Source organism: Cannabis sativa, chromosome 5 (assembly GCF_029168945.1).
Source record: "Cannabis sativa cultivar Pink pepper isolate KNU-18-1 chromosome 5, ASM2916894v1, whole genome shotgun sequence".
NCBI lineage: Eukaryota > Viridiplantae > Streptophyta > Magnoliopsida > Rosales > Cannabaceae > Cannabis > Cannabis sativa.
This window is the reverse complement of record NC_083605.1, coordinates 65,885,031-65,899,486: the sequence shown is the minus strand read 5'-3', so window position 1 is coordinate 65,899,486 and position 14,456 is coordinate 65,885,031. Positions and strand designations below refer to the sequence as shown.

General features: G+C 30.6%; 1 protein-coding gene across 1 annotated transcript; it reads right to left on the bottom strand.

Annotated features, from left to right (window-relative positions):
• Positions 1–984: 984 nt before the first annotated feature.
• Positions 985–14,179, bottom strand: LOC133038440 (uncharacterized). The gene is made up of 7 exons (XM_061116600.1): positions 14,030–14,179; positions 2,725–2,730; positions 2,481–2,544; positions 2,303–2,387; positions 1,854–2,202; positions 1,349–1,758; positions 985–1,213 (listed from the first exon to the last, which is right to left on the bottom strand). The coding sequence occupies exons 1-7, from the start codon at positions 14,177–14,179 to the stop codon at positions 985–987; spliced, it is 1,293 nt and encodes a 430-aa protein (XP_060972583.1).
• Positions 14,180–14,456: the final 277 nt, after the last annotated feature.

Sequence of the window (14,456 nt, the reverse complement as noted above, 5' to 3'; positions counted from 1 at the left end):
TTATACATAATCTTTTGTTTGAACTATCACAATCGTCGCACAATTATAAAAATATATCGCTTAGAAATTACAAATATTGTAAAATATGAAAACAATAAAAAATATTTAGTCTAAATATGGAAAATTAAATTGCAAAAATGTCGCACAATATCGCATAAACATCGTAAATATTACAATAAATGAAAAATATCAAAATTTCATAAAATATGGAAACTAAAATCGCACAAAATACCGCACAGATATTGCATAGACATCGTAAATGATATAAATTTTGTAAAAAAACATAGTAATAAAAAATAGAAAATAAAATCGCACAAACATCGCACTATATCGCAAAGACATCACATATAATCTAAGCTTTTTAAAAAACTTCGGTTATAAAATATTGAAATAAAATTGCACAAATATTGCACATTTATAAAATAAAATATTGCATAAACATCGCACAAATGATGTAGAAATATCACACAATATCGTAAAAACAGTAAAAAAAAAATACATGGCCCCTATTAAATATTCAACATGGTTCACACAATCCTATTAAACAACAACCAACAATATAACACATAAATCTGATCCAAACTCGATGTTTGCAACTAATATAGATAGCTAATAAACTATTAGAGAAAAGGTTGAAACGTGAGCTTCGCATGTAGCTTAGTTGTGCCCTGAACTACCACAGAGCGAACAATGATGAGGATCCACTACTACCTGACGAACAGAGGTTTGATGCTTTGTCGGTCTTCTACCCGTATTGCTTTTCCTAGGCCGACCTACCAGTTTTTTCTCCACTGGTACCCCAACTCTTATGTTCTTGATGTGTTTCGGTAGTACTCATTCATCCTCCTTGCCAACAACATTAATTGTCACATCGTAGGTCTTAATCCATGTTTCTTTTATGTAATACGAGGAGCAAAGTGCGTACAGGCTCATATTCTGACTAATTGTTGTGGCACATGCATGGAGACAATGGATTTTGAGCGATTAGAACAGTCCGTAAGTGCATGTTCTCTCCACTAAGTCCACATCACCACCTCTTTCACCTTCAGGACCCATACCAATGTTAAATAATTGCTCACCATTATGAAGGACACTCCTGAACCTACCATCTTTGTGTTGTGCTATTAAATCATCTTTAAAAGTAGTAGCCAAAGGGGTAGTGCACTTACTTGCTTTTTCGAGACGATCAACAAACCAATTTTGAAGTGAAAACCTGATGAATTCAGCCAAAATAGTTATTGAATATTTTTTAAATTCTTCTGTCACCTTGTTGAAGTTTTTGGCACTGTTGCTTGTCAATATTTTGTACCGATTGCTTGGACAATAAAGACGAGCCCGCTATCCAAACCCTATTTGCTTGAGGTATGTAGCAAAGGCAAGATCCATCCATTTGAGCACCTCAAAATGTCTATCACATTCTGTCTTGTTCCATGCATAAGCTACAAGCCATATTTGCTTGTTACATACATCAGTCTTAAACTTGTGAACAACATTCATAATAATATGCTTGAAGCATGCACAATGGCATGCTTCTGGGAAAACAACCTCAAGAGCATGTTCAATGCTTTGATGCCTATTTGATATGAATATAAGGGTTTCAACCTCCCCAATGGCTCCCTTTAACTTCCGCAAGAAATACTTCCAAGAGTTATGATTCTCACTGTTGATAATTACAAAGGCTACTGGAAATAATTGGTTGTTTGCATCGTATGCAATAGCAACTAACATTGTTCCCCATACTTTGTCTTCAAGCATGTTCTGTCAATACTAATCATAGGATGACAAAACTTAAGTCCCTTCCTACAAGCATCGAGTAACCAAAAACAGTTCTTGAACCGATCATCCTCTCTCACAATGTCAGTAATAGTACCCAGATTCTTCTGTTCCAGCATGTATAAGTAACCATATAACTTCGTATAAGATTCTGCTGGCGTACCCTTCACATACATAACTGCCTTCTCTCTGCACCTCCAAGCCTTCTTATAACTCATCTTGATGCCATACTCATCAAATATATCCCTCTGTATGTCTTTTTCCTTGTAGTTAGTTCTATCTAATGTGTACTTATTCTTAATAATGTACCCAATAACCCACGGTGCTGCTTGAGTACAGTGATAAGAATTTCTAGAATTCAGATTACATGTGTGTTTGTTGTGGAACACAGTAACCTCAAACATGTCATAACGTCCCTTCTTCTTCCCCCTTAATCGCCATTTACAATTTTTATCCTTGCAAGTAATGTAAAACACCATCAGTGCCGAACTTACTTACCATCCACTCAAAATTATTTTTCAGTGCATACCTTCCCACTACATTCTTCATTTCTTCCTTATTTTTGTACAACTTGCCAAGATATATCTCCCTTGAAGACGCACTAATGTAACGCCCTATCCCATAGGGACGCCACATGTGTGATTTTATAAACTAATTTAATACTAATAGATTAATTAATTATTAAAAACATCTATGATATTAAAAACTTGACAAAAAGAAAACACTAGAAACGGGCATCCTAACGACATTAAAAACGTGTTCGGAGAATCCCTATTATAAAAGGTTTACAAAAGACATATACGACAACAATTCAAAACAAAGAATTAAAATACACAGCAAATACAGCCAGTCCAAAATAATTCCTAGCAGCTCGACACACAGGTCAGTGGAGTCAATATGTATATTGCTGGAGAAGACTGTCACCATGTGGTTGATCTAGCTTTTCTTTACCTTTACCTGCACCACATAGCACCTGTTAGTCATAAGGACTCAGCAAGAAAAGTAATAATAAGAATCATATAATTTATTATTCAAATATTATCATTTACACTCAGACAATCAGAATCAAACGATCACACATTACTCATAAGATGAAATCTAAATCACTACTGGCATCTGCCACGAATAAACTGTTGGAAATTATTTTACCAGGATCTTAGATCTACTCACAAGTATGTTTATTAACATCCTAAATATGAACTTTCTAAAACGATGAAATAAACACATATAAAGTTAAAGAAACCTTACATTGGGTGCAGCGGAATAATATGACTCCTTCCGTTCAGATATCTAGCCCTTGATTCCTTTCTGTAGCAGAGCATTATCAATATCTGAACCTGGATCTCTTTCTCTGAATCTTTGATGCTGAAACTCCTTTGCTGATGATCTTTCTTCACGATCTTCCTCACTCTGATTGAGGTATCACTTGATGTGTGTGGGCACTACTCATACACTAAGGATTTCGAAATTATCAAGGAAGAAGAGAGAGAGTGGTCAGCTAAAGATAGGGAGAGAGAAGGCTAAGTTTTTCTGAATAGAAAAAGTCAGAAGAAAAGTGTAATTTTCCTGAAGCCTTCACTATCTATTTATAGCATTCCACTAGGGTTAGATTTGAATTATATGGCATTAAAATAATGAAAAAATCAATTTAAAACACTACAATAGGTGGCCGGCCATGCCTTTAATGGATTGGGCCTTGGGCTTTGCAATTTTGCAATTTTAACACCTTTTGTATCTGATTTTCTCAAAAATGCCAATTTCCTAATTCAACCATTTAAATGTCAATTCTAACTATTTAATAACTATAAATAATTATTAAATAATATTGTCATTTATCATATTTATTAATTGAACCATACAAAGTATCATAATTAACAAATATGCCCCTATAAACTCTTTCTTTACAATTTCGCCCTTACTTAGTGAAAAAATTCACAAATAGACATAGTCTAACTTGTGAATTATAATTGATTAATCAAAACCAATTACATGAGTCTTACAAGCAATATTATCTCAACTAGTGGGGGGACCATGGGTCTATATAACTAAGCTTCCAATAAGTAGATCAAGAATTTAGCACTAAAATTCACTAACTTATTAATTCTTCGTTGAATCCACGCATAGAACTTAGAATTGCACTCTCAGTTATATAGAATGCTCTATATGTTCCACCATATAGACACATCATTAGTTATCCATTGTTATAATCCTAATGTGATCAATGATCCTCTATATGAATGATCTACTTAAGGGATTAAATTACCGTTACACCCTACAATGTATTTATTCCTTAAAACACTTGACCCCGTATAAATGATATTTCAGCTTATGTGAAATGAGTACTCCACCATTTATGTTCGTTTGGTCAAGCTCGAAGGAGATCATCCTTTGCTTACTATTCGCCAGATAGAAGCTATAGATTCCATGTTTATGATAGCGCTCCCACTCAATTGCACTACCGTGTTCCCAAAAAGTACGTATCACCCTGACCAAAAGGTAGGCTTAACTAACAATTCAAGGAACACGAATAGCCTTTCAAGATTGAGCCTAATCATAACAGGATTAAGATCATTTGATCTAGGATCAACTAGGCGATATTGACTTGAATAGATTTTACGGTAAGTTTAATTAAATCTAAGTCAAAGTTCAATATCGGTCCCTTCCGATGCATTCTCCATGCATCCAACCTGAGCTTTACTTTAACCAATGTTCTGGAAAGAACATAGTATTTCTCCAAATACAAGTAAACTCTTGTTGTAGATTATCATATCAGTAAAACCCTGTGTCTGATAAATCTAGGAAACTTTATTCACATAGTCATGTTTACTTTCCAATGTGTTGACGGCACAATAAACAGGATCAAGTATGTGAAAAGGGTTTCAGATGAATTTATACATTATGTACATATAAATCATGAAATAAATCATGTGAACCATGCAACATTAAATGTTATTTCTGATCTATATTAATACGTAAATCTGATTATATTGAAATGAGTTTTATTTAGGGCATAAAACCCAACAAACTCCCACTTGCACTAATATAAAACAAAAAGTGCGTTTCAAATAATCTCAACACCTTGATATACAAATCAAGTGTAGTAGTAGAAAACTCCTCGTAATAGGATCTGAAAGGTTGAATTAAACACAACCTTTTCTCCACCATTACTCTTCCTTTAATCACAAAATCATTGATAATGTGAAATTCCTCTCTATATGTCTACTCTCTTGGGATACTGGATTCTATACCTTTGGCAACTACTTTTGGTTAATTAGGAAATTAACACTAGTAGTTTAAGGCAATTTGGAATGGTGCCAAAGATGTATAGAACTTTCCTTAGACTGAATAAGTACCTTTCTTGCAGCTTTAACATTCAGTCCCTGTCTGGTAGACCTAGAGACTTCAGATAGGTTTTTACACTTCTCCAAAATCACTATTCCACCCCCAGAGTAACCACCATCTTATCAGAAATATTTACTAGCACATAGGCAAATTTCGAAATCTGATATGGTGTAGTCTAAGAGTTTTAAACACACCCTTATAGACTAACATATAGTTCCTCTTCTTAATCTTAAAATTTACTTGATTGTCTTCCAATGTTCTTCTCTGGATTAATGCGATACCTACTCATTACTCCCACTCAACGACAGTGTGTACGGTCTAAGGCATACAAAAGCATATCTAAGACCTCTCACTGTTGATGTAAGAAATTCTTTCATGGCTTTATCTTTTCTGGAATAGTTAAGACTTTTCCTTAGATAAATAAAATCTATACCTAAGAAGTTGTGAAGCTTCTATAGATTGCCATTAGAAAGAAAATGCTTCAGCATCTCACTAAAGTAAGTTGCTTGCATTAGAGTAAGTAATTACCAGGTATACCACAAGCCATAGGTTTAGATAAACTCAAACCTATAATACTAGGAACAGAAAGTTTTGTTAAGTCCATTGAATGGACTTATAAACGAAAATTTCCTTTTATGTCCTTGTAATAGAAAACTTTAGGTTATTCGATGTGAATGGATTAAACCATAGTTCTATTGGCTTTCTTCTTAGTTTCTTATCTTGACAATCCATTACTTGTTTAAACTTACAATGCATTTTAATCACTAGTGTCTTCCAAGTCATAAGAAGGTGAGTTCCTAGAAACTCTCCCACTACGACGAGGTACCGTGAATTATGTCGAAGAAAACTAAATGGTATTAACCTCTTTGGTTGTGACAAGACAACAGAGGCAGTGGGATCATCATATATTATATAAGATGATAGAACACTTTTGGAATCAAGAATAAATATCTCCTTTATTTGCTACTTGTTTTTCAGACTTAGTCATTTTCTTAGAAAAGTAGTATTTGTTTGAACAAACACTTTCTTATCTATTGACAATGGGATGGTCCACCCCTAATCACTTAGAATAGCTAAGAAACCATGCTTAACAGTTCTAGCTTTTCTTAAGATTTTGATTAGGTCATCCATGAATCTAGTAATGATTTACATTAAGTATACAACCATTACATCATTCTGAAATTGTATTACCATAGAAGGATTTAGGCAACGACTAGTAACTAATCATCAACATGCAACTCGAAATTTCTGGGGAGGTAAGTTTGGATATAATTCAAAAATCAAATTAATGATCTTTGAACTGCATATCTATTAACTATTTCTCCACCCCTATCAGTTCGCAAGATCTTTAACCACTTACCTTAATGGTTTTAACCATTGCTAGAAATTAATGAAAATTTTCAAACATTTCAAATTTCTTGCTAAAAGGTATAATCTAGAGTTATCGTTTGAAGAATACAACGAAAAACTCATATCCACCCCTGAATGTACATCCATTTGCGAATGAGATGAACTACTTTCAGTGGATATAGGCATATTAACTCTTTGCAGAGATTGATCTTGTCAAATCCACTATGAACAAGATACAAATGCCATAGATTAAAAAAAATGTGGTAGTGTCTATGATGACATAGGTTTAGTTACATCAAAGAGTTCTTAGAATACTGCAAGTGGATCCTGGTCACAGAATACCTAACTCATATTCCATACAGTTTTAATCCATTGATAGAAGATGGATATTTAAACACCTGAGAAAGTGTAACTGTATTGTATTCTGGAATTAGAAATATAAGAAAATTTCTATTTGGATTCTAAAATTAAAGTCAAAAACTTAAATTCAACCAAATATAATGAGTAATTCTTTCTTGGACCACCACTACTAATACAAACTCTAAGTCAGATTTGCCCATACAAGTAGGAGATTTCTAAGATTGAGGATTTATATCAATTGGGAATAGAATTTCGAGATTATAATCATAAGCGTCATTTAATTTCTTAAGAGAAAATATAATGACATGAAATGATTTATAGACCATTCATCCAATGATATATTATTAAGCTAATTCGAAATGAATAAGCTAAGAGGAATTAGGATAATTTCGTTTATAAATAAGAATCCAACGATGCTTCGATTAGCGAAAGACAAAGTAATCTTATTTATGTAATCTTCTTGTTTCATATTGTAAAAATACTAGTCTAAGTTGTCATCAATTGATGAACAGCTAGATGTCGCATATACAATACTTATCTTTCGAGATCTTACACTATTATGTATGTCTAATGGTGAAAATCCATTAGGGATTTATCTCATTAGATAAACAAACATGTTGGACCAACAATGAAGATTCGAAATTAAACTACAACTTAATAACAGAAAATAACACGGTTCAATATAAATTCATACACAATTCAGAAATTAGAAGCATATAGCAAGTAGGAATGACAAGTGAAAATACTAAAACTTACAATCCTAAATAATTTCCAAGGTTTTTCAACAAACTGATACAGTGTCCCGTTTAGGCGAGAGTCAAAGCATCATCCATTGAATAGAGTTGTCAGCTCATCTAAAATGATAACCATTCTAGCAACCTTTTATTCGATCAAGATTGGAATTCAGCGTTGTCCCGTTTAGGCGAGAGTCAAGGCAATTCTATCTTATGAGCTTCCACCATTGTTTCATAATTTGCAAGTCAAGTATGGTCGCCACCATTAGGGTGATCCATACCATACAAAACACTTACAAACTACTTATCATGCGAGGTTAAACGGTGCGAAATTGCTAATGAACGTTCCTCCATTAGGGAGGATTACTCACTAAAACAAACGCGGTGTAAAACCCACAATGGAGATCGAATGTCTAAATAATAAAGCTCATTATTTAAAAAGAGTTGTATTTTCTTTTATTCTCTTTATTTATTCTATTTATTTTAAATATATATTTATTTAATTAAAATTTCTAATTTAGAATGAAAAATTCTAAATATAAATTTTAATTTAATATTTATAAATTTTACTTAGATGGATATGAAAATAACATGAATTATTTCCATCTTAGTAATAATTTCCAATAAATATTTAGAAAAATATTCAATTTAAGTTGTTACAAAATTAATTTAAATTAATTTACAACTCAAATTTATTTTCTATAAATATATATTGCATTTCGAAAAATTAAAGTATATAAGAATACAATTTTCGAAAAATGCATATTAAAATAAAAAATAAATCCTGAAAAAATTATTCTAATTTAATGTTGGCCCAAAATTAATTAATAAAATTAATTTACAACAAAAAATATAATTTTCCTATTTAATTAAATATATAAGAAAAATTTCAAATATTTAAGTATGATGATGAAAATCAACTTAAATATTAATTTTCTATTTAATTAAATACACTAGAAAAATACTTCAAGCAAAAATATCATCTATCTAGATTTTTCTTTGACTAATTAATTCAATTTCTAATAATATACTTTAATTCAATTTATTTTAAATTAATCAATAAATGAAAAAATCATTGATTTAAGTTGATCCAAGAATTAATTAAAATAAATAATTAATTTACAACTTAATCTATTTTTCAAGATAAAATTCGAAATTCTAGCATTTAATAAATGCAATTTCGAAAATTGATTAATAAAATAAAGAAAAAAAATATATTTTGATAATTATTTAAATTTAGTTGAAAAAATAAATTTCAACTAAAAATAATTTTCTATTTAATTAAATGTCATGAAAAAGAAATATTTAAGTATCATGATGAAAATCAACTTAGATATTTAATTTTTTCAAATTAATTAAATGTATTAAATTCAAGAAATAAATAATTAAGTGTAGAGAAGGCTTAATTATTAATCTCTAGTTTAATACTAGGAAAAATATACTTAAAATAAATTGTACCAAAATTAATTATTTAAATAATTAATTTCACAATGTATAATATTTTCCTATTTAATATTAGAAATAATAAGTAGTCTAGAAATAACTATCTAGAAAATATCTTATTTGACTAAGTATCTTTTCCACAAAATTTGAAAAAATATCTAATTTAAGTTGTACTAGAAAAAAAAAATCTAGAACTTAAATATTTTCAAATTTAAATTTAATTAAATATCAAAAATTAAGTTGTAACCACTTAATTCAAAAATATTCCATTTTAAGTTAATATTTGAAAAGATATTAACTTAAAAAATATCTAAAGAATCTTAATAACCAATGCCTAAAATTCCTCAACTTAATTTTGAAATTTGAAATTCAAAAGATATTCAGATTTAAGTTGGTTAGTTGTAGATAACTAAATATCAACTTAAATAGGAATATTTAATGAAAAATTTAAATTAAGCTCCAGAAAGAATCTAGATGGTTATAATTGTATATTTAATTAAATACAAGAAAATACATATAGTTTAGCTTAGAATATAAAATTCCTTAAACTATATTTTTCTTAAATTAATTTCAAAATAAATGAAATTAATTATGTTGCTAATCAATTTTATTAGGTTAAACTAGTTTAATTAACCTAGTACAGTCATTCAAATCAGGCAAATGGGCCTTCACAATTGGGGTGGTTTGTGTGAGGGGGTGCTGGGTTCAGTATGTCGTACCCACTTCTATGGCTCCCAACTCTCACACAAGGTCCAAAAGAGAGAAATTTAACCTTAATAAGAACAACTGTTATTAATTGAATAGGCCCAAAAACTAAATGGGCCTAAATAAATTCTATCAAAAACTATGATAATTTATTTTAGCAACATTAACCTATATGCATCTATAATAAAATTAAACACATAGGCTCACACAGGAACACTTTGGATGGGTCCTATCATGTTGCTAGGTCATACACAGATGAAAGAAGATTGTAAATATACCTGTTACAAATTATTATCTTGACGAGGAGCCATCGGATCATTAGATTCGGCAAAAGGTAACCATGGCTATTTGCAATCAAGTAATAATAGGTTTTGAAAATTTACAAACAAGCTAAAACCACATACTCCTGCAACAAGGTTAGCTGGATAGTTGGATGTAGGATTTATTTAATTTTAAATTAAATAATTAATTTCGAAATATTATTAAAATGGATTTTCGAAAAAAAAAATTTTAAAAAAATTTCGAAAATTAATTATATATTTAAATTTAAAATTAAACCTACAATTTTAAAAAATTAGGTTTGAACCAACCTAAATATCATTTCAAAAATTTGCTAACTACTTTTAAATTTTAAATATTATTTTATAAATAAAAATTAAATAAAAAATTAGAAAAAATAAATAAATATCTTTTTCAAATTTTAAATGTAATTTAAATAAATAAAATAACAAAATTTAAAAAATTAGCAAAATATCTTATATCTATTTAAAATTACATGATTATAAATATCTTATTTTAAATTTAAATATGGTCAAAATATCTAAAAAGATTTAATTAAAAAATCTTAAAAGATAAGATATTTTTAAAATATTTTAAAAGATAAGATATTTTTAAAATATCTTAAAAGATATTATAAATATCTTTAAAAGATATTATAAATATCTTAAAAGATAAGATATTTTTAAATATCTTAAAAGATATTATAAATATTTTAAAAGATATTATAAATATCTTAAAATATCAGACTTTAAATTTAAAAAAAATATAATCAAATTTAAAAATAAGATAGATTTTTAAGCAAAAAGATAAATACTAATTCTATTCAAATTCAAATTACACTAATATCTTGAATTAAATTAAAAAAAAAAATTTAAATTAATTCAAAATGATAATTAGAATTGAATTAGGAATAGTAATAGTATATATACAAAACCATACAAAAAATTGGAAGCTAATTCCATGAAAAAGTATGAAAAATTGAAGAAAAAAGGAAAAATTCGAAACTGTACGGACAGTTCTCATGATCGCAAAGCTATCAAGATTTCCCGATTTTGTCAAATCTTCAAAAAATCATAACTAATTCAAATAAAATCCAAATTGAGTTCTGTAAAAGGCTAACTTGCTTAATTTTTTCCATACTATCCAATCAAAATAATTCCAGAAACGAAATCACAATTATTTTTCACGAAAATTTCACAAACATCAATCAATCATCAAATAACACTCAATACAACATGATACCATCCAAAGAACATACAAAGAATCGTTTTAAAGTCCATATTTCTTGTAAGTAAATCAATTACCATGGCTCTGAGGCCAGTTGTTGGAAATTATTTTACCAGGATCTTAGATCTACTCACAAGTATGTTTATTAACATCCTAAATATGAACTTTCTAAAACGATGAAATAAACACATATAAAGTTAAAGAAACCTTACATTGGGTGCAGCGGAATAATATGACTCCTTCCGTTCAGATATCTAGCCCTTGATTCCTTTCTGTAGCAGAGCATTATCAATATCTGAACCTGGATCTCTTTCTCTGAATCTTTGATGCTGAAACTCCTTTGCTGATGATCTTTCTTCACGATCTTCCTCACTATGATTGAGGTATCACTTGATGTGTGTGGGCACTACTCATACACTAAGGATTTCGAAATTATCAAGGAAGAAGAGAGAGAGTGGTCAGCTAAAGATAGGGAGAGAGAAGGCTCAGTTTTTCTGAATAGAAAAAGTCAGAAGAAAAGTGTAATTTTCCTGAAGCCTTCACTATCTATTTATAGCATTCCACTAGGGTTAGATTTGAATTATATGGGATTAAAATAATGAAAAAATCAATTTAAAACACTACAATAGGTGGCCGGCCATGCCTTTAATGGATTGGGCCTTGGGCTTTGCAATTTTGCAATTTTAACACCTTTTGTATCTGATTTTCTCAAAAATGCCAATTTCCTAATTCAACCATTTAAATGTCAATTCTAACTATTTAATAACTATAAATAATTATTAAATAATATTGTCATTTATCATATTTATTAATTGAACCATACAAAGTATCATAATTAACAAATATGCCCCTATAAACTCTTTCTTTACAATTTCGCCCTTACTTAGTGAAAAAATTCACAAATAGACATAGTCTAACTTGTGAATTATAATTGATTAATCAAAACCAATTACATGAGTCTTACAAGCAATATTATCTCAACTAGTGGGGGGACCATGGGTCTATATAACCGAGCTTCCAATAAGTAGATCAAGAATTTAGCACTAAAATTCACTAACTTATTAATTCTTCGTTGAATCCACGCATAGAACTTAGAATTGCACTCTCAGTTATATAGAATGCTCTATATGTTCCACCATATAGACACATCATTAGTTATCCATTGTTATAATCCTAATGTGATCAATGATCCTCTATATGAATGATCTACACTGTAAAGGGATTAAATTACCGTTACACCCTATAATGTATTTATTCCTTAAAACACTTGACCCCGTATAATGATATTTCAGCTTATGTGAAATGAGTACTCCACCATTTATGTTCGTTTGGTCAAGCTCGAAGGAGATCATCCTTTGCTTACTATTCGCCAGATAGAAGCTATAGATTCCATGTTTATGATAGCGCTCCCACTCAATTGCACTACCGTGTTCCCAAAAAGTACGTATCACCCTGACCAAAAGGTAGGCTTAACTAACAATTCAAGGAACACGAATAGCCTTTCAAGATTGAGCCTAATCATAACAGGATTAAGATCATTTGATCTAGGATCAACTAGGCGATATTGACTTGAATAGATTTTACGGTAAGTTTAATTAAATCTAAGTCAAAGTTCAATATCGGTCCCTTCCGATGCATACTCCATGCATCCAACCTGAGCTTTACTTTAACCAATGTTCTGGAAAGAACATAGTATTTCTCCAAATACAAGTAAACTCTTGTTGTAGATTATCATATCAGTAAAACCCTGTGTCTGATAAATCTAGGAAACTTTATTCACATAGTCATGTTTACTTTCCAATGTGTTGACGGCACAATAAACAGGATCAAGTATGTGAAAAGGGTTTCAGATGAATTTATACATTATGTACATATAATCATGAAATAAATCATGTGAACCATGCAACATTAAATGTTATTTCTGATCTATATTAATAAGTAAATCTGATTATATTGAAATGAGTTTTATTTAGGGCATAAAACCCAACATAAACATCAGTATACAAATATTTGGTAATACAAAACTATTATATCAATAATAGAAATTATATTCATTTAATAATATAAATTATATATTACCTCATAAAGTAACCATCTTTATTACATCACATTGCCTAATCAGGCAAGTCGATGCTTTAATATGATAATCCTGTATTACATTTCCTAATCAGGCAAGCCCGTCCTATAGCCTGACACCCATATATCGCATAATTGCATCACATAATTAGGTGAGCCCGTGCCAAAGCTTGGCACCCATACATCACATAATTCCATCACCTAATAAGGTGAACCCGTGCCATAACCTGACGCCAATATATTGCATCGCCTAATCAAACGAGCCTGTACCTATGATCGCTGCTCACATGTCACTGCCGCCCGTACCTAATAAGGTAAGCTGCCAGGAAGAAACCCAACGACAGTTTCAACCTATTACATAGCCTGATATTCTCATATCACTGGTCGCATGTACCTAATAAGGTACACCGCCAGGTATATCGCATAACCTAATAAGGTAGGCCTGTATATCACATTACTACCTAATTAATCTATAATAAATAATAAATCCTAATTATTCATAATTAAGTTTCTAGGATATTACAACTAAGGGATATTGTATACACATTATTTTTCTTTATGTCTTTCCTTGTCCACATAAGAGATTTGAATTTCGTAGAAACATCAAATTCAGATGTAGGAGACTAAGGACCTGGCCGACTGCTACTTTTTCTTGGTGTTTGGTGATTCTCACTATGGGGGAGGGGGTCTTCTTTGTCGCTCTACTTGCTTGGAGTTAGTTCCATTCACAGGGGAGGTACCTCTATAGCCACATCATCATTCCTACCCAAATCTACCATAGGATCATTGTTGTGAAATAGAGCATCGAGCTCATCTGAATGATCAAATGCAATATCGGCTTTGTGATTATCTATATTAGTGGGGAGTTGCTCTTTCAAATCAACCCTCATATTAGTTTATGGGAAAAGGTCATAACAACACTTCGAAGGGTTACAGTTGGGGGAGCAGTTGGGGGAGTAAGCTCCAAATTTACATTCTTCCTCACCTTAGTCACAAATAGTGACAACAAGTTGTCCACACTTATTTTTTACATCATGCTCAAGAACACTCGTAGTTGACTATCTTTTATTAAAACCTCCAGTGGAAACTTGGTGCCTTTCATGTACATGTAACATACCTCTAATTTCAGTTCATACACCAAAGGGTCCGCATCCAACTCTTCACACA